At 41.7% G+C, this 24870-nt stretch overlaps 1 protein-coding gene across 1 annotated transcript; it reads right to left on the bottom strand.

Moving 5' to 3' along the window:
• Positions 1–15: 15 nt before the first annotated feature.
• Positions 16–24660, bottom strand: PTPN11 (protein tyrosine phosphatase non-receptor type 11). The gene is made up of 16 exons (XM_065646362.1): positions 24487–24660; positions 19672–19794; positions 18320–18514; positions 17442–17634; positions 16109–16225; positions 15481–15594; positions 11762–11858; positions 11070–11149; positions 10802–10960; positions 10323–10454; positions 9276–9430; positions 8555–8622; positions 7769–7920; positions 4745–4857; positions 4446–4547; positions 16–3597 (listed from the first exon to the last, which is right to left on the bottom strand). Exons 1-15 carry the CDS (start codon positions 24498–24500, stop codon positions 4478–4480), a joined length of 1782 nt encoding a protein of 593 aa, XP_065502434.1. The 5' UTR covers positions 24501–24660; the 3' UTR covers positions 16–3597; positions 4446–4477.
• Positions 24661–24870: the final 210 nt, after the last annotated feature.

Below are 24870 nucleotides of genomic sequence, written 5' to 3'. Positions count from 1 at the left end.
TCTGATAAAGTAGCTTCGCAGCAATAAAAATCACAATGCAGCCAGCAGAGCAGCCAAACTAAGACCCATAAATACCAGCACAGAAAACAATGGACAACCACCAATATTTCTATACATGAACTATTATTTTAATGTCACATTTCGACAATTGTAAATGCTCTACAGAATGTATGTGGGCAAAAGGCAATAAGTGAGTCTTTTGAAACACTAGATGTATAATAAACAGCGCATTATCAACATTTACATGATTCACATCAAATTGATGACATCCTAAATGTATTCCTTTTAAAGGATAGAGATTTTTTTCAATAAAATATTACATTTCATTTAATACTCTGGTACAATACTTCATACATTGCAGGAAAAAAAATAAATGCAAGGTCTACTCCACCTAATAAGAAGATCCTTTTTCATTAGTCTTTAGTACTGTAATAAAAACAAACAAAAATCACAATAATGTCATAAATAAACAGGCATGAAATTATTAATTACGTTTCACTATTTAAAAGGGAGAAATTAAAAACTAATTTGAAGCAATGAAGTTATGGGTAGAAAATCAAAACCTGACAACACATCCTAGTACCAGCTGTGATTTTTCCCATCCCTACAACAAAAAAGGAAACAGGTTTTATAACTTCATTAGCCGTATCCTAGTTAATTGTGTTTCAAACACACATCTTAAGAGGAAAAAGTAAAGTTTGGTCAGGATTAATAGGAGAACCAATCAGCCCTACCAACAGTTAGCTGAAATTAAAACGTATGCTACAAAACAGTCAGTAAATGAAGTCTGCAGCAAATTCACACTGGCATAAAACATTGTGCCTCAGGAGCTGGGCGAAAGTTTCCCTTCTGGTATAAAGTCCTACAGCAGAACACTTGAGAACCGCGTCCCTTTTCCACGCCATCGATACGGCAAACGCTTGTAAATCAACGCTTAAGATTTATTCTCTAAAAACTCACGAGAAACACATGAAACCCGCACTCATCTCCCCTAAACCAAAGGACATTTCTCTTTCTTGCTTCATCTGGCATTAACCCCAGCCATTGTTTAAAATAATTTTTAAAAACGCTTTAAGAATCATCCCTCTCTTGCCGGCACACAAAGGGCAGACGGGTTTTATTTCCCAAGGTCTCCCCTTTGGTATTCAGCAGGGCCTAACGCTCCACATAAGAGAGGAGTTTTTATTCACAATCTTTCAGATTCATCAACATTCTTCCACCATATCCCCCCCAGGATTAATACACATTCTGCAGTAAGAATTCCCTGGTTCCAAGAAAAAAAAAACAAAATAAAACTCTACAGCGGCAGGTTCTAAACAGCTAAGATGAGGTCATAAAGGCAACTTTATGTTGGCCATGTAGCTGATTGCTGCTTATACAGGTCAATCTTTTAAGACACATCACATTAATCGAGTTCACAGAGTTCAGATTCATTCAGGATCCTTCTCTCATTTCTCTTGACTTTTCCTCTGACTTTTCAGTTCAGTGGAGAACAGCTCCAAACCTGACCACGTGTTCCACCTTGCTCTAACGTATGAAGTGTAGAATCTGTCCAACTCTGCACAACGTTTTAGACAAATATTTAATTGCTGTCACTTGCTCTATACAAATACCAACACTTATAACTCATCCCTGTTCCACAGGATGAAGCTGTAAATAGGGACAGGAGGGGAAGTAGGCGATGCAGAAAAGGTATCTCACTACCAAATTAATAGATTTCTCTCTCATGGTGACTAGAAATTTTAGATCTAGAAAGGGCACAAGTACTTATGACTGGAGTATAAGGCTATGACATTAAAACAGGTATTATGGTATGTTGGTGACAGGAGTTCCAGAAGAGAAAAAAAACAAAACCAAAAACCGAAGCCTCAAAGGACAAAAAGGACAATAGGCAAATTAACAAAATTCTGCTTAACATTAAAGAAGCAGCTTCATTCAGTTCAAACAATGTGTTCAAATAATTGATTTTTTCAAAGCACTCCCAGGAAAAGGTAATGTAATCTCTCACTTAACCTTTCACAAGCTGCATTAATTACATTCCAGGCTTTACCACAATTTCACTAGTAAGGCCGGTAACGCGATTCCATTGGCCCTGCACCTTCACGCACAGCGATTTAATGCAGCGTTCGCCATCTGCACCCACCGTATAAAAATGGCAATAATTCCTTAACATCACCTAAGTCACAGAATTTCCCCAGAAACACAGGGAAAGCTGTTGGTAAGACACACTGGTACCCCCCGTGGGGACCGATTCTGCCGTTAATGCACACGTGCAGCTGCTAATGCTTCCAGGGAGCTCCTGCTCCGGATAACTGGACACAGCAAAGTGAAAAACTAACAATTAACTGGCAACCTAACAGCAGTTCTTCGTTCTAGAGTCTCCAGAAGAGGACTTTGTCTCACTGACACCAAACAGAAGTGGTTTCAGATGAACATGATTTTTTTTTTTTAACCAAATAGGGACAGCAAATTGAATGCAGCTCTGAAAGGCACTTCAGGTAGAACAGTTATTAACTCCTGCCTGACCAAACGAACCAGAACACGCCTGCTGGCCTCGCTGCCCTTTCCAACCGAGGCGATTTGAGTGGATAGCGAGCTCCCACTCGCTGCTTTCCCCACACAACTTGAATTTAGCATAAGGCCTTACTCAAAAACCAGAAGGCTCAAAGCTTCCCCCGCCCCAGAAGGGAAGAGGCTTTTCCTGACACTAAGGGAACCGCCCGCACAGGGGGTTGGTTCACTGGTTTTAATACGTGGTCAAGGTGTCATCATGCAACTTGTTAAAATACCTTAATTCTACAAGTTCTACCTCTTGCTGAACAGACGAACACAGACAAATGAACACAGCCAGTGTCCTCCCAAAGCGCGAGGCCACTGTGTCTTTTGAGAGATACAGTAAATTTCTATTTTAGGTAGAGATCATGTATAAGAAATTTCATTTGATGTAAAGGCTGCCTTACATAATTACTCAAAAATAGCCCATCCAGCCACTCAGCTAAGTCATAATCAAAGCCATCAGTTATCACAAAAAGCACCTTCATATCAATCACTACTCACCGCTATGGAACTCAGTCTGAGTTTGAAATGTATTAGGACTAATTTTATCATGTAGCTGATTCTATTCACGCTGGTGATCCACTGTTTCCAAACAATCAAGTATTGTTCCCATCAGTATTTTACATTAGTGTAACGGATTTATCCATTTCATTGCTCTCCCACCACCCCCTTCCCCCCCCCAAAAAATCCCACAACTGCTCAAATAAAGAAAAAAAAAACCCAAGTAATAACCATTCTGTAAAACAAAAAATACTATTTAAAAAACAAACGGATGACAGTCCAACAGTTTGCTGGATTCAAGACTGACTCTACAAAGTAGTTGTCTACGTTGTAGAAAGGATTTCCTTTTATTTGGAAAATGAGCAATTGGAAATCAGATATCGGAGAGAAGAGATATAAACAATCTTTAGATGGTCTTAAGTTTTGCGTACTGTTGAAGGATTAAAACCGTAAATAAAAAGGTACCAAGCCCTCAAAGTTCATAGTTCTGTGAAACTTCTTCCATCTCTTTCTTGACCTTTTTAAAAATCATATTCATTTCTGGGAAAGGAGGAGAGAAGAAAATAAGAGTTATTTAGGAAAAAAAAAAGTATTTTTTCTTATTCTGATATTATACAGAAGTGCTTAATTCTGATTCAAGAAAGCCCTAAACTCAACCAAAACTCTCAAATCTTATAGGATTTCTGAGGTCTTTAAAAACACAGGGGGAAAGATGACAAAAGAAATTAATGACTAAAGACACCTTAAATTCAAAGGTATTCTTCCTGTGCTGTATTCACAGCTCATTAACCAAAGTATCAGGTAAACTTATTAGCTAATAATCAATATATACATATTCAGTTGCCTGATTGCAAGAACCAAATTATAACATATTCAAAACATAACAAAGAGAATCTACAGATTTGTCTCTCCACAAAAGCAAGGATTTAATTTATGACAATACTACACCAACTGCTCACACCACACAGGCTCAGCAGTAACCTGGAGACTGAGCACCAGATTAAGTGTTCTTCAAATCACAAATCCGTATCAGCAACCAGGAGCAAAGATCACTTACAAAAGACTGTAGTTGCTACTCATCTTTTGCTAGTGTGCAGAATTTCAGTCTCCTGAATAACTAAGACTTCCAGTTTATGTCACTGGTGAGTTAGGGCATGAGAACAAACGCCAAACTACCAAGCTGATAGTCCGCTTGCTTTGGTAGACTAGATGCAAATCAATCAAAATTAGCTTCTGGAATTTAAACGCCCTAAGCGGGACAGGTAACATGCACTTTGGGCATTAGAAAGTCATTCCTGTAGTTCTTCTCTTTGTTGGGTTTCAAGTACGTTTCCTCCAGACCCCACAGCTCAGGCTGGATCTGCACACTCACTCCTGAACATACGCACCTGCCTCTACATGGAAGTCTCTGTACATCTTCTCATCTGAAACTCTTCTGCTGTTGCATCAGCCCCACATTTTCATATACTCTAGCACTGTCTTCTCTCATTCTGAAACAAAATAAATATTTTCAGTCCAAACAATCTAGTGAGAAAACCATATTTGTACACACAATGTAATTCAGTGACAATTTATTTTGCTCAATTTAATTTAAGAGCGAAGCACAGGGCAATATTCTCATTGGAGGTCCCTGAAGATTAATTAGCACAGTTCAGAACTTACACACTAACAACAGAAGCGAACTTACTCTGGACATGTTGGGGTTGGGGTACAGGGTGGAAGAGGGCTCTGATCCCCACTTGTCTGGTCCGATAAAGAATATTTAATGTTTGTGTATTCATGACCTTTTCTCTTACTCTTCTGTGAAGCAAAACACAACAAAAAGCCAGGTTTTGAATTACTAATAGAAACTAATCATCGCAGTAGGGCGGAAATTTCATGTATAATTAGCCATGTATGTTTTTAGAAGAAAGGTTTGTCCATAAACAGAAGAGAGCTCAATTCTGTAGGTACGACACACAACATGGATAAGACCTAAAGGTTGGCTTTAGATATTTGTTACAGGAAAAGCTTCAATTTTCAGTATTCCTCTTTCCACCACCATCTCCAGCAGAATGTACCAACCTTACGAACCAGCACTTGTACGAAATCCTCATCTTACTTGGCAGAAGAAACCACACTTCATTCTTTCATATCTTTAACAGACAGTACCAGCCAGCGGGCTTCCCACTGACCTTATTTCCAGCTCGGAGATGTGGCCAAATGAGTAACAATGTTGTTTGCAAGATCTCTAATAAAATAACATCTTAGCCCATTAGGTTTGATATAAAAAGAACCCAAGCTGTTATTTGTATTCTGCGGCATATGTTACAAGCTGCGGCCAATTGTGCTGGCGTTCCTCTGAAGATAAGGAAGGCTCCAAAAAGCAAAAGCTCGGAAAAAATGGAGATGTGGCTTTCTTCATTTTCAAGGCAAACATTCACAACACATGCATACATTGAAACCTACACATAAATTAAAGCCTCAATTCAAAATTTTACAGGCTACTGGGTTTGTTGTTGTTTTGGTGTTTTGGTTTTTTGTTTATTAAATGCTTGAACAAGTACTACATAACTGGCCTGAATCAAACCCACAACAGAGGCTGTTGGAGCCTCTGGGGAGATCTGGCTGCTGAGCTGCCATTAAGAACACTCTGCAGAGCAATGTAGGTTGAAGTTTTTCCAGAACGGCCTTTCCAGACGTGCTCAAATCGTTCTGCTGTTTTACTGAACTTCTCCCCTTTCAGCCTCCTACTTACTTCTGACAAATCACTTTCAAATAGACCAGCAGTACAGATCAATTGCCTGGAAGGTTAAAGTTGAAAATTAAGATTTAAATAAAATGCAAAGGTTCAAACTCTGCAGTATTCTATAGGGTTATGGGTACAAACCCCTCCTCTGCCAATAATATCCTGAAGTCCAAAACTAGAGCTTGATTTCTACTAGTCCCACCCGCAAAACTGTGTGATGAATGGCAGGTCAAGTTACAGATGTACTGTACAGTAAGAGCAATTTAAAAATAATCCGTCAGTTCTTCTATTACTTAAGCTGACCGAAACAGATAAAGCAAGCCAAGAAAGAGAGATATCTGGCTTCTCTTCCCTCTGCTTCATTCACTGTAATTATCCTTTTTAATTCAGAGTAACAGAAATGTAAGAACTACTTGTTTCCTAGATGTAAGAGAATAAACACATTTCCACAAGGAAGAAAAAAATCAAACCAAAGCAACACGCAACACACAAGCCCTCCCTAACCTGAGAAGTTCTGTATTGTTTTATTCCTATAGCTGCCACTAGCCCTAGTTCTAGGTCAAGACCTCCTGAGGTAAATCAATGATCTATTGCCAGTTTCTTAAACATTTATACTTGTGCCCTCTGAGCCAGTAATAGAATAGAAGATGAAACACAACTAACTGAGAGCCTCATCACTATAGGAGAAATACGGTGCACCACTCCATATCCAAATACTGTTCAACCCCCATTATAACAATCAAGAGAGAGTTGCAGATGTACTTCAGAAATGGCAGCAACAGGAGGAGTCCATATTCCACGGGCCGAGAATACAAGGCGTGCATAATTACACACACAGAGACATGAGGCAGCTCGAAGGCGAAGTAAAACAACAAAGCCAGGAACTAAAAGTACACCTGAGGGATTTCTTGTTTTTTGCTCCGTGTCTAATCACCATCAGAGCACACAACAGCTGTCCTGGGGAGAGGGATAAAGTCTCCATCCTCTCTGCTGAACAGCACATGTACATCATGTAGGCAAATACAAAATAAGCTCTGCCACACTCCCAAGAAGTGAGATGAGAGTGCCAAGCCCGAGCTGGCACATTCCATCCCAAAACAGGGATAATATTTTACCCTCAGCACTGCGCTGAGCACGTAGCTCCCACATCTGCCCGAGCTGTTGGGTGGGTTTATCTCCTGCACAGCAAGCCAGCTGCAGAAGGAAAGATACTGAAATTCCAAAACAAAGATAAAAATCCCAGATGACCAGAGGTTAGAGCAGAGAATTAAAGCAACAGTGAGTAGAACATCAGCTCTTTGTTACAAAACGAGGTGATTTCTGTAAAAGACCGCAGCATTTGAGTGCAGTGAAGTACTCAAACAGGAAGAGTGAGGTGAAGGTCTTGTGGTTGTCACCACATATTCCAAAGCTTTTATCACACCAAATCACTCCTCTAACTGCTTTTTTTATGGACACTGTACATATTAGAGCTACTAGCATTCAAATTTATTATCATACTTTAGAAACAGAGTTAACAGATTGGATATATCTTTAAAGTTCAACAGAACACAAGGTTCTGTCTTAATTAGCAGAGCCTTGTATTTTTTTCTTTTTGCACAGAAAAACAGATAATATTAAAAGGAAATCTGAGATCGGGGGAGCAGGGCCTGGGGGACAGCATCCCATACACGCAAGCGTCCTCACAGAAGGTAAAGCAGCACTAGCTGCAGTCATATGGAGAAGCCTCTCAGACTGATGGTTTTCTTCCTCTGCAAGTGGCTAATCCCACCTAATAGTTTAATTAATTCTTAAGCATAATGAATTGAAATACAGGCTGGCTTCTCTGAACAAGGTTAACAGGTTACAGACCCAGCCTTTTCCCGATGCATTGGTTATACAGTCAGGTCTCCGAAAGTAACAGGCAGCAAACGAGCAGCTCCACTCCCTGTTCCAATAACAACATGTTCCTATGTCATATTTTATACTCCAGGACAAATATACCTGCTCCTCTTCAATTCTGCGCTGTAGCGTTTCAATGTAGTGCTGTACGGCCATGTAAATAAATCTGTACTGTGCTTCTGTCTGAACCATTCCTGACCGCTGTGATCTCACCATCTGGATGGTCTTCGGAACATCAATATCACAGTCCACACCTGGCAAGAAGAATCATCGTAATGTTAAGAGCAGTGAAATAAACTTGGTCTTTGGAGGAGAGATTGGCCTCATCTTCCAGCAGAACACAGCAGTAAGATTGCTAACATTTAACGTGGAGAATTCATCCATGACTATTAACACGTACATCTGTAGAACTGTAGCATCGCATGGAAGACTGTCCTGGGGGAGAAAACTGCATCACGTCACCTATTTGCAAGGTGGCTTTAAATGCAACCTAGCTCAACATCCATGCTGACTTAGTGTTTATGGCAGTTTAAACATAAATACAACACCATTCTCCAAAAACAAGTTACCCAAATTCAGTGAGCGTGAGCACATCAACAGCCACACACTCATGAGTGATTTAAAAACAAAACCAGAAAAATAAACGATAAAAATAAGAACGACATAATCAGACTCCTGGCTAATCCTCAGCTGAAAGTTTTCATTATGCTGAGCTGGTGCAGGGTTTCAGCACTTTAATCAAAGAGGAATGAGCAAGTACCTTCTACGCCAAACACACACACCTGGTTTGTAGCATCACTAGAACCCTCTATTCGATCACCACTCCCATTGTTTTACTGTGATGTATCTGTCAATGCCCACAGGAAAATAAAAGGGACGGGAACCTACCTTTTTCTCTGATGATGTCAATAAGAATATCAATCACAATGAAAGTTCCTGTTCGCCCAATCCCGGCACTGTAAAAAGGGGGGGGGGGGGGGAAAGAGTTAATTGTTTTGCTCTTTCTGAACAGACAGCAAAACACCAGTCCAAGTAAGAGTCTAAACTAACAGACATTAGACTTCCAAATTACAGCCAGTCAAACTAAGCCCCACAGCCAAAAGTAACTAGAGACCTAAACAACTTAACATGGAAGAGACAGAAGTCATAAAACACCTCGGTGTTTATTAACATCCTTGAATCAGAAAGAAACTACAAGGTCAAATTTAACATTTCCTTGCCTTATAAGAAGTATTTCATTTATAAGCCAAGACTGAGGAGAGAGCACTGACAGGAGGTGGGACAGGATACTAGAATTTCCATGATCCAGCAGCCAAAATTTATCTAGTCAAAACTAGTACACAGCATCAGAAATCATTACATGTTTATTCATACAGACCTGCACGCTCTGAAAGACAGCCTGCTTTGAAGGTAATCATTTGACACCTAGCTATAATATTTCATTTTGCAAAACAGAAGGCACAAACACCTTGACAGATCAAAGTCTGAGTTGCTCTCAGGAAAAGTTATCTTTTAAAGCTTTTCAGCTCCCCCCACCAAGAAAAAAAAAAAAATTTTAAAAAAAAGACACAGAGAGTAGTAGCAGGGGAGGCCCAGTGCATTGGCATACCTGCAGTGGACCACAACTGGCCCTGCATCAGAAATGCTCTCCTGCTTATGGTGCACCTCCTCGAGGAAGTCGAGTACCCCCCCAGGGTCACTGGGGACTCCGTGATCAGGCCAAGTTCTGAAGTGATATTGCCAGACTGTTCTCTCGGTGTTCCCCTGGAAGGAAGACGCCAACACGTGAAAACACAATCCTTCAGATCAAAATCCAGCTGAAAGCATTCACGTGGCAAAGCCGTGTCAGATCAGAAGGTGGCTTATCCAGCGTGCTGCCCAGTATCCATGGTACCACAGCTCTCAAAGGAGGGCACAAGCCAGAGCTCTTCCTGGCCCAACAAGTCAACCCCACCTCCTGCCTCCTCAGCTCCCTCTCTCCCATGCAGTTGTTTCCACCAACATTCCCATCCTCGCCTTTAGAAGCCACGGCAAAGTTCTGTCTGAGGGCAACCAACAGCGAGGGACCTTCATCTGTCACATTCACACCCAGTGGCAGTTCCCTTACACACCTCGTCCCACTCAGTTCCATCCCACAGACACACCAGTCTAACACATCCTGCTTATTTCCTTCTTATACAAGTTTTTTTGTACCCTGATCGAAATTGCTCCTTAACAAGGAAGGGCTGTTTCCATACTAGTTCACTGTTTCCTTCCTCATTTTTTGTATTGCTCCCTTGAATGTTCTTCCTACGTACTGGACCCACACATAACCATTTTTTTTCTAGTGCAACCATCTCCATGAAAGGGAGCACATGGCTAGCTAGACTGAAATGTGATTTCCAAAAAGCACATTCCCTCCTTCCAGGTTTCTTCAGAGCTCTGCAGCCACACATCTTCTGCCAAAAAGTGCTTAGGTATAAGAATCTTCAATTATCCCAAGGACAAAGAGAAAGATGTGTGGAACTAAACCTGGAGCTTCAAAGGAAGAGTCAGGGCTCAGTTTATTAGTCTCTTAGTGCTTTTATTGATTCCAAAGAAACAGCCTAATTGTGTATTTTTTTGTGTGTGTGATCTGCAGCCTAAATTAAAAGGACAGAGTTACTAACATACTTACTTGTCCAACTTTAGAAAGCTTAAGTTCTCTTAGTGTGTAATCATGTGCCGCACTCTCCTTAACATTCCTAACACGCATAACACCGTATTCCTTTAGGGAATATTCATCAGGCCAGTACTTGACACACTTACTCTGCAAGATTAAAAAAAAAAACAAACAGTAAGAAAAAAGGCTGGTTCATAAACCAGTTAACAAACACATTTCTGAAGCTTTCGTTTCCGATTCACTATCAGGAGCTAAAATTTAATCAATCAACCCTTATAAAAGGGAGACCTGACAATATCATAGGACTGTACCCCCAGTTCCCACAGGCACCGATAAAAAAAGGACACTCAGTACCTTCCAGGTCTCCAAAGATCAAATTTGGTGGCACACGAAATTTCAGCACAGAAATTAAAATAACCAAGTCAGTTTTAGTCCCTACTTGCATTCAAATGTCATGACCTTTCCTAAGGCCAGTTTGCAAGCCTGTTTTTTACCTTTCCTCTTTCAACTTCTTTTGTTGTCATAACAATAACTCGAGAATTCTCCTGGAACACCATCCTCCAAAAATCATTCACTGTGTTCTGTAGGCAACCTTGAGTAGCAATGTAGCTTTTTTTTGGCTTTGAGTTGTTGCACTTTGTTTCAAACTCAGGCTAGAGAAAAAAACCAAGGGTGACAAATGGTTACAAGATCTAGGTGAGTATGTTAAAGAAGAGACATGGGCTGTGCCAACGAGATTCCTGGAGGTAGGAGAACACTTACCATAATAATATTAGCATTGATATAATCTGAAACAGGTTCATTTGGATCACCATCATGTAGAACAACTCTGGTATGATCAACTGGAAGAAAATATATGTATGTTAAGCGCTTGCATCCCACAGTTGTGACCACACAGTTGTTTTTAAATATCCCACAGACAGGTATGTTTCTTACTGCTACCAGAAGCTATTAAGTTATCAAACTCAGTAAATTAGTGGCTAAAATTTTTGGCCTTTCCTCTTTTGCCTTGTCTTAAAACAAGTGGCAAATTCATAACAAGCTAGATCAAAATAAGTGTTCGCGCCCCCAGTAACTCATGTGTACACAGACAAGCACTAAGTCAAAGCAAATGGCTGCTGGATTTGCACCATGCAGTTTTGTACAGCAAATTAATCCTCTTAATCATAAGCGTTCCATTTTGCCAAATAACAGTTTAGGGATGTGACGCTTCTAAATGAAAGCTGAAGATAAAACCAATATTCAGGAATCAAAATATCAGTATCTACAAAGTGCAAACATTTGAACACAAATTGGAAATTGCATGGGCTAATACTGACAACACAAGAGGGGAAATTAACACTAAAGAGAAGAAATGCATGGTGCTGATTAACTAACCCTGTATTTATGAGCTAAGAAAATAAAGCATAGAAAAGTAGCAGGCTTACATTATAATGAAAGAAATCAATACTTACAGGGTAAAATGTTTTTGTATCTATTTTTGTTTTTGTTTTCTTGACGCTGACCTTCTTTTCGACTATAGAGAAGTTTGCATTCTTGCTGCTGTAAAGTCTAAATGAAAACAGCACAAATAAGTTGTTTCAATGAAAGCAGTATGGACTGTTTCACCATCATTATAGAGATACTTTCCTCACAGAAACAATAATACTTGATTATCAAGCCAGATAGAGAAAGAGGAAGGCACTGGATTTCTCCATTCAGACTTCGTCCTGTATTGCTGCCAAGGTATACAAGAAACACAGGAGCATGAGTGACAACGCAAGCTATTTTCCACCTGATAATTACAAATACCTATGAATTCAAATCTTCTTTAAACCACAAACTTTAACCAGCAAGTCCTCATGATACTGCTCTGACCAAGCAGATGCCAAGTTGATCCCTTAAAGCTTTCAGCCATAAAACATTGTAAAAGGAAAACATAACTGGTTACACTGGACCACAACAACATTTTGTCTGTGGCAATCACCATCACTAGGTTTTTCTCAAGCATAAAAGTTCACAGTACTAGTGCATTTTTCCTTTTTGCTGAATCAGGCAGGTAAGGAGTTAAATTTCCACTGAACTGGCATTAGCTTCAGTACCAATAAGGTACCCAAAGCAGCACATCGAGCTGCATTTAAATCTCAGGCACAGTGAAAAGTTCTTCAGCAGTCAGCAGCAGAATATTAGGAATGTATTTTTGTCTATTTCTCCAAAACGAAAATTTGTTTGGGAATGCTACAGTATTTTCAAAGGTGTGGATGAGGCAGGTAAAATGCCAATGTGCAGCCCACCACCACAACCACGTACCATTGTTTAAATGCTCTAATTATTCTCTTCTACCAACACAAGGCCATTGCACTAACCCAGTTTTTGCTCAGAATCTCTCATATTGCCCCATTAAGTGAAGAAGGCTTTGGAAGCTGCTCCCCTTGTTATTACCGCCCTCAACACTCTTGCAGAGATTTTTACTTTAAAGCTTGGGCACGTCGGGCGCATGTGTTCACTTCTATTTCAGTCTCTGTTAGTGCCTCACCTGGTGACCTTGGACAATTAGGCTCATCCTAAAGACAGAGAAACCAAAGAACAAAAGCAATTCAGGAGAGCTGTGGGGCTTTATGCTTCTGAAGCGAAGACAGAAAGCAGATCCCCATAAAGCATCGCTCGCTGCTACAAGCGATGGGCAGAACAGCACTTTGCAGCCAGCTCACCTCTCGCCACACTGCAGAGAGCCTTTCAAGTGCCATTAGCTCAGAGCACCTTTATATAATATTAAGACTTCTGGGTCTCAGCCAAGTGAAATGCCAAGCAAAAGAACCGAAAGGCTAAATTTTGCTAGCAGGTTAAAAAATGGAAACAATTAAGTGCATGGAAACTGTAGCTTCAAACACATTTTCACTTCATACGGTTAATTATTATTGCTTTGAGTATTTCTGAGGAGAGACTCACGAGAAGCAGCGACTTCTAACAAGCCCATTAAGAGATGTACACAACACAATAATAAATCTGAAACACAGCCCTCAATTTCACAACAACATCCAAGCATTAAGCTCACCAAACAGCCATTTTTCAGAAGCAAAAACGTTACAAGGACTCTCAACATTTCTGTCTAGTGGTTCATGGGACAAGGAGTACATTCTTAAATGCGCCTGAAGACAAGTAATTTATAAGCACCATCTGGGCTGCCAAATCACAACCAGCCCAGGCAGAGACCCACAGACAACCTGGAGTTTGCCCTCCTGCCACCAAGACTGACGGCTGCAGCTTACCTGAGGTGAATGAAAAAGCACGATGCTAAAACTGTTATGAGATTGCTTCATTTCCAAAAGCACAGTGGAAAAAAAAAAATAAGGTTTAGCGCTGACCTCACAAACAGCAGTGAAGGGGAAAGAGAAGTGGAGTGTCTCACAGGTAAAATCTTTCATTTCTTACATTTACTTTTTCTGTAAGACTTCTGGGTTTGCTGGCAAACAGTCTTCTTCAGGCAAGTCACAAGACAGGAAAACACCTTGCTTCTAAGGACCAGCTGAGAAATCCATTACAAGACAAGTTTATTCAACCAGACCAGAGGCCAGGAAAGCAGCTGTGTCAAGTAATAGTTTAGTCGTATTTTGACAAATCAACAATCCATTCCTAAATGCACTGCACAAGAGTGCTTCCCTCAAGGAAAAAAAAAAAAAAATTCCCATAGCTTCTAGTAAGCCAGCACTAATTACAAGAAGGGCAAGCCAAAAGGGTACACCTTTTCCTTTTTATGCTCTCTAAATAAGAGTAAGGGATGCTTGGAGTCTCCAAGAAAGCCAACAGACACTCTTTGCTTGGCTGACTTGCAAATCATAGAATCACAGGATGGTTTGGGTTGAAGGGACCTTCAGAGCTCATCCAGTGCCACCCCTGCCATGAGCAGGGACATCTGCATCAGCTCAGGTTGCTCAGAGCCCCGTCCAGCCTGGCCTGGGATGTCTCCAGGGATGGTTCATCCACCACCTCTCTGGCCAACCTGGGCCACGGCCTCACCACCGTCAGCATCAAAAATTGTATGTTCAGGCTAAAACACACACTGATCACAGGCACAATCCATGTGACTGTGCCATCATATGATAAATCACACCACTAATCAGTCTTTGGAAAACACAGTTAATTCCCATGTGCAAGTTTCAGCCATTAGAGCCAGTGTGGCTGATCCTCCTGCCCCGTCAGGCGCCATATCAAAGTTCACGTATTGAACTCTGCAAGAGGAGCAATCCGAAGGTTGAGGCCAGACTTTCAGGCAGGTTCCCAAGCGATACATGAGAACTGTTTCCCACCCTACTGTCAGAGCAAAACAGAGTCCCACATCCTCAGCAATGGCCAGAGTGGCCTCTCCTGCCTTCCCTTCCACGTGGGACCCTGAGCAGCCAGAAGTGCTGGGTCAAGGACTGTTCCCACATCGGGGAAGAGAAAGGATGAAGCTTAATCCTCATTTTATGATTTCCCCATTGCCATGGCCTCACCTGCTTATATTCCATCTACATTCATAGTGAAATGTGTTACCTCTTTGGTAAGACTCTTTTGCTTTTCATGGATTTTTTCTCCTCCTGACAATAATCTCAGAGCAGACTGCACAGTACATTCCATTAATGAGTATGCCTGATCAAAAAAGAGTTTCTTCAAGAATGGTTGCTTTGCAAAGCCATCACTATTCAAGAAGTTTCTCAAAAGAACATTACACAGCCAAACCCAGCAGCTCTATCACACATCAGGACTCTCCAGTTTCCTGTTGCCATCTGCTGGTGGAGTTCCAGACTCCACTGTGGTTTTCTTCACGTGTGGTATAAACCAGTCCATTAGATTTAAAACACTTCTGAGCTTTTGACCACCATGTGCATACAAGTTACTAAGTGATCCCAGTTGTCAGCGAAGGGTTAGCACCCAGGCTAGACTCGAGTAGTTTGAAATGCGTTGGTTAACGCCCATAGTTAAGTTGCTCTATTTTAGAAATTAACAGTTTGAGCTGATCATTTTGCCAGCAGACACGAGAGTGAAACTGGTAAAATTTTAACATGTGCTGTACTTGACAGAGGAGATGGGAACGAGAAGAGGGATCTGAAGTGACGGAGAGGGAGATGAGGAAATGTCAGGAAGGCAGTAACAAACCTAACGTTTTAGTAGTGTGGAGAGTCAATACCAGAACACTTGGAATGTAATGAAGTACCTCAAATTCTTCCCAGAAGCCCTGCTTGACTTTATCTGTAGTCTCTGCTAGCTTGCTTAGCTCTCGCACTCTGCTCTCAATCTCCGCAGCATTAATACGGGTAGTATTCAGAGGCTAAAAAATATACAAATATTAAACAAAGGTATAACAAATGACAAGAAGGTGCTTAAAACACAAATCCCCTACACAAAGCGCATTTTATATAGGCAATGCTAGGATCCAGGCATCTATTTGGACTTCAAAACTTTACAATTCATACAAGGAAGGGCAGTGAGGGTAGAGGGGAAGGGGGCAGGGAACAACTGCTTTGAGATAAAATCTCACAGTTATTCTTCAATACATTAAGTTGTCTCATTTCTGGACTAGTCCTGCAATCCCTATGGACCACAATGCAAAAAGAAGTTCTGCATGCAGAGACACAAGAGTCTATCCCTTCACAGGCATATAAAAATTGTTCCCATTTAAATGACCAACTTCATCATCCAGTTTCACGAAGTATAACTATTAATTTTCCCATTGGGAAAGAAAAAAAAAAAATGATGTCTTGCAGAACATACAGAAAATCCTGCATTTCAACAAAATATGCTGAAGTTAACAAAGCTTAATGGTGTCTTGTCCATTCACTCACCTGCTTGAGTTGCAATACTGTGCCCAAAGTTTCTACCATTGGGTTCTTCTTGTAATGTTCCACTAGATCTGTCAGAGAGTCAAATTTCTCCCCTCCACCAACATCGTATTTTAGATCCTTGAAAGACAGGTGCTCATTAAAATACACACACTTCATACAACAAAGTCTACACTAATATAATCTTTAGGCTAAGCTACATAGGAGAAATTCTCTTTAAAACCATGTGTAGAAGAATCTCAAAATCCTTCTGCTAAGGGATGGTAGAACCTTAATAAGAAGAAACACATACACACCATGGAGGACATTATCCTTTTTGTCATCTAATTGAAAGTCATTGTTTTTCAGGAAAGCTGATTCCTTCTGAACTGAGGTTCTGTCAGCTTGAGCAGGCTACCTGAGCTGCATGATTAGAATCCAGGAGACAGCTTTGGAAATTAGTTCAAATTCCTAAAAAAGTATCATTGGGTCCTGAAAGACTGGTATTGGCTGGCACCATCCCTATTTTAAGGAAGCAATGCTGAGTTATTTTCATCAATGTCATAAATACTACTAGTAGGTAACTATATATGAAAGAGGTTTTCTTGAAAAAAAAAAAAAAAACAAAACAATCTGATTGTTTAGCTTTTACAGTCTTGGCGGGCCATTCCTCTCTTCAAATGATTTCTATTATTGCATTTTAGCTGTTTTTAAACAATTAAGTTGCTGCACTTTATCTTAAGATAACACCAGAAAATTACAAAATCTGTCATTTTTTTTTAATAGCAACGCATGGGGAGATAAGAGAATATCAAAAGACTATAATTTAATAATACTTTGATGAAGAACTACACTATATTAAATTCAAGCTTTAGATTTAGAAGTGTTCCTTGGACTCAATACTCAAAATTTTCACAGAAAATTGATCATCTATCAACTGCAACTTCATAAACTGACAGGAGAATCAACTAGACTCAGATGGATCTGTTTGCCTAATTACTCATACTTTTATATTTTATCCAGGTGGCTGCAACTCACTTAAGGAGATTCATGAACATGAAAGGCTCCATCAGCAGAGGGTTTGAGACAGATTTCTGACGCAATTCAAAGCAAATCTATTAGAAGGTGCTTGACAGGATAGTGACATGATTCAGTCAGGCAAGCAGTCAAAAAAAATAAAACACTAATAGAATTTTGATGCTATCGAATTAGTCAAATCGATCAAACAGATGATACACAGCACGAGGAGCACCACAGGGAAAGGGGAAACGTGTTCAGCTCTGTAGTGACGCACAAGACGTTCCTCCTGTTATTATAAACCCACTGCCCTGTTAAAGGAGCTCGCGTTTCATCATACCTGGCAGTGAATCATGACATGTGTCACTTTAGATTTCCCATCATTACTCTCTCCTTTATCATCTCCTGTCCGGACAGACAGAACAAAGTCTCCTGGGTGGCTTTGACTCTCGCGCACAAGAAAGCTTCCATGTTTTCCTTTTTCTGTCAATAGTTTTTCAGCTTCTCTTCCAGAGAGATGCCCATGAAACCACCTTTAAATAAAGATGCAGACAGGTACCCTACTTGTCATTCCAGCCATGGCCGAATCCACTTGTTCTAAATATTCATAATAAAGTAAAATGCTTATTTACACTGAACAACAACATCCAGGTCCACAGAAAGCCTCACAGTTTATAAAAATAAAAAACAAACCAAGCCTTGGAAGTGTACTTGTACATACACGCGAGCGATTACAGAAACACTCTGAAGCGAGCACTTCTATAAGCACCAAAATTTGCCTTTCACATAAGCCTCAAATGAAGCTTTGATTTGGATCGCATGTCATTCACTTTCTTACACCCATGCCCACTGCTGGAAAAATTGTATAAAGTTATGCCCAGAAATATCCTTGGGAATTTCTTACAGTAATAACAGCTGCAGGAAGCTTTAGGGGAACTTCTATAACAAAACATTCTCCCAGTAAAAATAAAGGGAACTATGCTCTGGTTTTCAGTACACCAGGAAGAATGCTGAAGAAAACAGGTTCTGGGGCTTAGATTGTTTTACCTTTAATCATGTTTATTAGATTACTTTGCAAGTAACCTCACTGAAATCAGTGGGAGCACTTTTAGTACAAGACAGGGGCCACGCTTTCATCAAATTAAAGCTGATTGTAGTGTTAACAGGGATAAAAAAACATATTTATTAAGAAGTGCATTTCACCACTATTTCTCTGACCTTTCAGATGTAGGATCAGCACAGTTGAGTGGATATTTCAACTCTATAACATCTCCATTCTTTTCCTTGAGCTGTCCATGATGTTCCATATAATACTGGACTAACTCAGCCAATGTAGCAAACTTCTCTCCTCCATAGAGATCATAGTAGTCTCCTGTGTTCTGGATCTTGATGTGGGTGACAGCTCCAGTTCGTCTAATATTTGAAAAAAAGAAAGCAAAAAAAAAAAAACCACAACAGACAAGTCAGCTGATTTCCAATCAATCACTTTTATATTGTGTTCTGTTGTCTGAGTTACAGAAATCCATACTGATATTTGCATCACTTTCCAACTGAAAAATTGCAGAATAGCTAAGCTAGGGCACCCCTGAATTGTGCTTCAGCCACATTTCAGTGGCTCGGAGAAGTGGAAGCGGCTGCCCAACAGTCAGGAAAAATAGGAAAACACTTAGTTGTGTAACGAAGGGATCCTTGAAGCCAGCGTAAGCTCTGTGGCCTCACAATCTCCCAAGAAATCCTTCAGACCTCCAAGAATTGCACACACAAGCACAAAGGGTGAGGAGAAAAGAATTCGGCATTCTCAAGACACCCCTCAGAGCTTGTTTGCTCCTTTCCCTAGAATTTCATGCTAACCGCTATGATCTCTCCTTCAGCAAAGAGTTGCCTTTGCCTGCTCTAAGACATTTGCTCCCACAGTATTAAGGAAGAACAGCTCTCTGAAAGAGTTCCCATTTGTTCATCGAGGCCCCTTATCTCAAAGGCATCCCAGCAGCATTCTTCTTATCACCAATCCCACTTTCCCCTTTTCCTTTATCTACTTCCTCCTGCTTCCTCCTTTCCCCATCCCCACCACTATACACAGTGTCAGGGGATAAGTGCCACAAAAAGCCTATTTTGGAAGCAATTGCCCTTCAAAACTTGCTGACTTTTCCTGTAAGAAGAGAATCTGGACAGTGTTTTCTTGCATGTGCTTGGTCAGTAACTCACATCATCTCTGCTACCTTCAGATAGTTATCAAATAGATTTTTTTAAAGGGCTAAAAGTAATGCTGTTATCAATCTACTTCTGCATCCCCTTAACTTTTTCTGTCTCTTTGCAGAATCAGAATTGGCCACCTTCCAACCCATAGTTTCCCCAACTCAGGTAAAAGTATTTAGGAACCTCTTCTCTGAAAATGGGAGTAAAAAAAAAAAAAAAAAAAGAGGAAAAAAGTGAACAACAGACTAAAAAGTGATCCATGCATTCTTCCACCTCTTCCCAGTAGTTTATTTCCACTCCTTCCCCATAGAACAGCATCAAATGCAGACTCTTACCAATCTGGGGAGAAAGACAAAAAACCCAGTTCAACTTACCTAACGGAGAGTGTGAAGTCTCCTGGGTTACTTTTGCTGGGCCGTGCCAAAAAACTGCCATCAACTCCTCTTGTTAACAGTAGGTTTTCTGCCTCCACCCCAGTAATATTTGGATGAAACCATCTATAAAAGATTAGAAATAAAAGTATTAATAGAAGATCTTCCAGCTTTCAGAGTTAACTGATATGACAAGACTAAACAAAACAATCCAACCACTTCAAAACCAGGAAGTACTGAATTCTGTTCCTCAATTAATGTCTATCTTAGCAGAAAGTATAAATTGTTCATTTCATATTACATTGCAATTTTACATATTGGCAAGAGATGCTTTGTAAGTAAAAAAGATATATCTATACATATTCAGACTGCTTGGATTAAAATTACATTAAAGAAATGCCTGCAACACAAATAGAGATCACAAGTCATGCATTTTCCTTACTCCTGGAAGACAGGACAGACAAAGAAACTGAGATACAATCAGGAAAAATACAACGAAACATCGAAATGACACTTGACAACACTTGAAAGGTTAAAGATCTAAGAAAACCTCATGCTTTAGGGCTTGGGCTGACCACCACGGGTGGACAACCGATTCAGTTGCCCCGTCTTCTTCCACAAGAGATGGTGGTGCTGAGCGCTGCCCAACACGGGAGCAACGCCGTGTCTCCTACCTAGCACGGCAACGTCTCTGGCCCGAATATATCCCGCTTAAATACAAACGCCGAGGAATCTCATATTGATATTCACCACCCACAAACAACCTTCTGAATGCCGGCAGTGCCCTGCCAAAGGAGAGCTCTATATGGTCCTTATCAGAGCAGCTCCGGGTCCCCTCCTATGGCATTCACTTTTAAGAGAATTATTCTTAGCTGTTCCGTTAACACATCTGCGTTTGCTCCTATCTATCATTGAGGAATTTTATTGCACTCCTGCACAACCACACCTGTGTGTTCTGGATGAAAGGAGTTTTTAATGAGGCACAATTTCAGAAGACAAACTTAAAATAAAACCCAAGCACCGCACAGCCCAGGGACAGAGATGTGAACACAGCGACTGAGAACCGTTTCAGTGCCTTTGTCAGGCTTAGCTTCGGCAATTAAAAGATGGCTTTTATTTTTCAGAGTTGCCATAAATCAGACACAAAGCAGGGCACAAGGGAAAATGCAGATCCATATCTGCAGAAAGAACATGGGCTGCTCCACTTTGTACACGAGGTTCTTGGTTTTTCCAAAGTAAAGCAAAATGTTATGGCAAAAGGCTCTGCAGCCCATCTCATTACAGATCTAAGAGTGCTATAGCTAATAAAAATTGCATAGCATTCCTGATCATTCCTCCTGCAGTCAGCATTTTCATGCTAAATTGCTAAAACGGCAAAATACGTGAACGCGTGTCTAAATTTAGGGTTATTACTTCGATTATTTCAACAATTCCTTCTATACTGAAAAACTGTCAATATTCCTCCCAAAGCCTTATCCAGCCTGTTCCCTTCGGGCACCAATTCTCATGGAAACATTCTGGAGAGTTTTGGAGACTCCAGAGTATCCAAACCTCTAGTAAGTCATTCAAATGGGAATTAGGATTATTTATGTAGCAATTCCATTCCAGAAGTAAAGGATTCTTCTTGTTAATCTTGCCTTTTTTTTTCAGTTAAGGATATTCTGCTTGAAAATCTAGTGAATAGCACCATATCTTTAACTGAAGAATAACAACTCAAAATCAAACCTATGAAGCACAGGTCATGAAAAAATATATTAAAAAATACTTCCAAGCTATTACAGTAAATGGGAATGAATTAAAAAATAATGCTACATCTAATGACTGCTCAAAGGTCAAGGAAAGTTCTGGTTTGATGAAGTCCCATAAAAGAAACTGCACAAGCATTGGCACCTGGGGTGAACTGGACGTTAAATAATATACTTCAGAAAATGGCAGGTTGCTCTGCAGAAGCTCATAATAGATTTACCACACTTCCACCTCCAAAATTTTACTTCCATTAGGAGAAAAAAAAAAGAGTGCAGCAACACTTTGAACAGTTTATAAGCTTTTCAAATACATACTGGCTTCAAGAAACATCTTTGTAAGTTTTTGAGTTTATATCCAAAAGTGTATAAACATACAAAGGAGGAATTATTTGAATCAGCCCTATAAATTTATTATATGGTGACATTCTATAAGCTTTAATTAATATAATATATTCTGTGTCTTGCCCTAAAACCTAAAGCATCTGGAAGTAACTGTACGCTAGCTGTTAAAAGATGGAAAATAACAGAAACATAATTATTTAATGAGCAGAAGGGAGTACAAATAACTTGCACTTAAGACAGGTGAAAAAGAGGATAGATTGTTTAAAAACGAGTCTCACCCCCACCCTCCTACTGAAGATGGCAAAAAGTAAGTAAGTGTAGCAAAAGAAAAGCTACATCTGGGAGAACCATGGAGTTTATTACACTTTATGTAACTTTTTTTCTAATGGTAACTTGTCCTCCTGCTCTCTCAGCTCCGTATTTTTGGCTTTGAGTGGGAAGCTGCATTTGTCAGCCACTCCAAATAGAAAAATGGGGGTGTTTGGGATCTCTGTGCGGCGGTTCCGGCCCGGCGATGGAGACGCTTCATTTGAAGTCCTGCCATCACACGCGTGCGTTTGAACCTCAGGGGCTCCATCCCTTCCAAAAGCGGAGCAGAGCGCGGAGGGGACCGCGACACCAGTAACACAAGCCCCACAGGGAACTTTCTCCTACACTTCCTTTTATAGAGATGGAATGCATTTTAGAGGTTTTTTTCTGCTTTCCTTCTCCAACCTCTATCACAAGCAGGTGCAGAGGCCACCCCAAGCAAAGGACATCACAGCCAATAAACACAATCAAGAAAGTCACACTCTAATTAAACTCGCTGTCCTCACTGTGCCCAGAACACTCCTCGCAGCAATGCTGATGTGGAGGTTCAGCAGCACATCACTCCAAATCCCTTATTAGTTTTCAGTAAGATTAAAATGTTGGCAGAGAAGTAACCAGTGAAATAGTGAGGGTCTCATTTACAAAACTAAGGGGATATCAGCTGAGCAGGAAACCTTTTGTTAAAAACTAATACGTGGTAGGAAATACAGCCTTGCTACAATTCTCTTTTTTTTTTTTGGTTAGCATAATCCACAAAAGATCAGCAGGGTCTGTGTTTTATAAGTCCCTCATTGCCAGCATATTTCTCTCCTATCAAATTGAAGAGAAAAAAAAAATCAATACAATTTTTCAGGTCATGATTGGGCTTTCCTAATCACCTTTTCAAGAGCAGCAGAGATTAAATCAGTTCTGAGTCTCAGCTGTCACAACTGTAGCATTCAGGGAGGCGGTGACTGGTAGTTTAATTACTCCTATTTATAGGCTCATCAGTTTACATTTCTCATCTTTTTTTTTCATTCTCCTTCATGAGTTACAATTTAAACTTCTAAGCAGAATAAGAAGATCACTCCTCTCAAGTTTGCAAGTGTTTTGAAAAGGTCACTTGTATTTTGTTTTGCTGTGTGACTAGAGACATTCAGAAAACCCAACACACACCAGAGATCCTTCACAAACTTTAGAAGACCCCAAATCCAACTATAAACGGCCATGGACTGGAAACCAACCCATCCAGTTTCACCATCTTAAGCAGAACAAGAAAGAGGACAGCCCAATGCTGAAAAATTTATACTTTAATAGATATTAGAGATATATTGAATATCAGAATAGGTATGTTGGATAAGAATATAAATATCTTTTTCCTTTTTGTGACAGTAACTCCTCTGAAGTCTAACATTTACATCAAGCTCTCATCCCAAAAAGGATGGCTAAAATAAGACAAACACCACAATACATTAAGGACAGTGAGAAGCTACAACAAAGAAAACAGATTCAACTGTTTATTATCCTGATTTTGCAGTGCCACAAGCTTTTGAAATTAGACCAAATGCTGGTAATAGAGAGCATGGGTCAGGTCAGTTTACGAACACTCATAAACTTAGCTCCTCTTTTAGTTTCAGTAACATCCCCAGTGCTGGACTAATGACAGCAGCACGACCCTCCCCGGCCTCAGATTCTGGACTGAGAACCAGGTGGGCTGTCAGATGGATAAAATTCATCTCTCAGCTGCGGTTCAAACGCACCTGTGGGCACGGGGGGACTCACTTGAAACCCCCCCTGAAGCCAATTTTGCTGTGGCAGCTCTGGCCCCTGCAAAGGGGTCAGCAGAGCCCGAGGCCAACCAGCCCCCTACCCACCGGCCCCAGCCCCACAGGGAAGAGCATCCTCCCCAGTGCTGGCTGGGTGAGGGTCTGCTCAGCTGGGAAAGTGAGACGAGACACAGGGAACACAGGATCACAGAATGGTTTGGGTTGAAGGGACCTTCACAGCTCGCCCAGCCCAACCCCTGCCATGAGCAGGGACATCTTCACCCAGCTCAGGTCCCCGTCCAGCCTGGCCTGGGATGTCTCCAGGGATGGGGCATCCACCACCCCTCTGGGCACCCTGGGCCAGGGTCTCACCACTCGCAATGCTGTCGGGAAGCAGAACGAGCCAGGCCCCGACTGGAGCCGCAGCCCCACGGCGCTGGGAGCAGGAACATCCCGCCCCGGGGGCGGGCGGGGAGCGGGGCCGGGACGCGGCTGCAGGCAGCGAGGGGGGCGCTGCCCCTGCCCCGCAGCCGCGGGAGGCCCTGCCCGGCCAGCCGCTCACGGGGAGCGGGCGCTGAGGGACCCGAGCCCTGCGCGCCCCGGGGACAGACGGTCCCTGCCCCCCGCCTTCTTCCCCCCACCCCCACCGGGCTCGGCGCCGCTCGCTCCCGTCTCACCTCCGCGATGTCATTTTCTCCCGTGGCCCCGGCGGGTCGCGGTGCGCCCGGCCGCCCCCCTCGACGGCCGCCTCTCACATGGGGGCCCCCCCGGCGCGGGCCGCGGGCTGACGGGCGCCCTGAGGGAGCCTGAACAACGGCGGCCTCGGGCCCCGCAGGCACACGGAGCGCGGCGCGGCCCGCCCTGCGTCACTCTCCCGCTGCGTCATCGGGCTGCGCCGCCGGCCCGCCCCGCCTCCTGAGGAAGGGTACACGGGGAGCGGGCGGGCTCGGCGGCAGCTGCCGCGGGAGAAGCGGAGCCTGGTCCCGTGAAGCTGGGCGGGGAGGGGGTCGGAGTGGAGCGTTACCTCGGCTGTGCCTGAGCTAGAGAGAGGGTCAGGCAGC

This window comes from Caloenas nicobarica, chromosome 16, assembly GCF_036013445.1.
Source record: "Caloenas nicobarica isolate bCalNic1 chromosome 16, bCalNic1.hap1, whole genome shotgun sequence".
NCBI classification, from domain to species: Eukaryota; Metazoa; Chordata; class Aves; order Columbiformes; family Columbidae; genus Caloenas; species Caloenas nicobarica.
Note: the sequence above shows the minus strand (reverse complement) of the source record. Positions and strands in the feature narration are given on the sequence as shown.

Coding starts and splice junctions, on each gene's coding strand:
- PTPN11 (XM_065646362.1), bottom strand. Junction 10,961..11,069: donor TCAATGCTAATATTATTATG/GTAAGTGTTCTC, acceptor TTTTTTCTCTAG/CCTGAGTTTGAAACAAAGTG. Junction 7,921..8,554: donor TGACATCATCAGAGAAAAAG/GTAGGTTCCCGT, acceptor TCTTCTTGCCAG/GTGTGGACTGTGATATTGAT.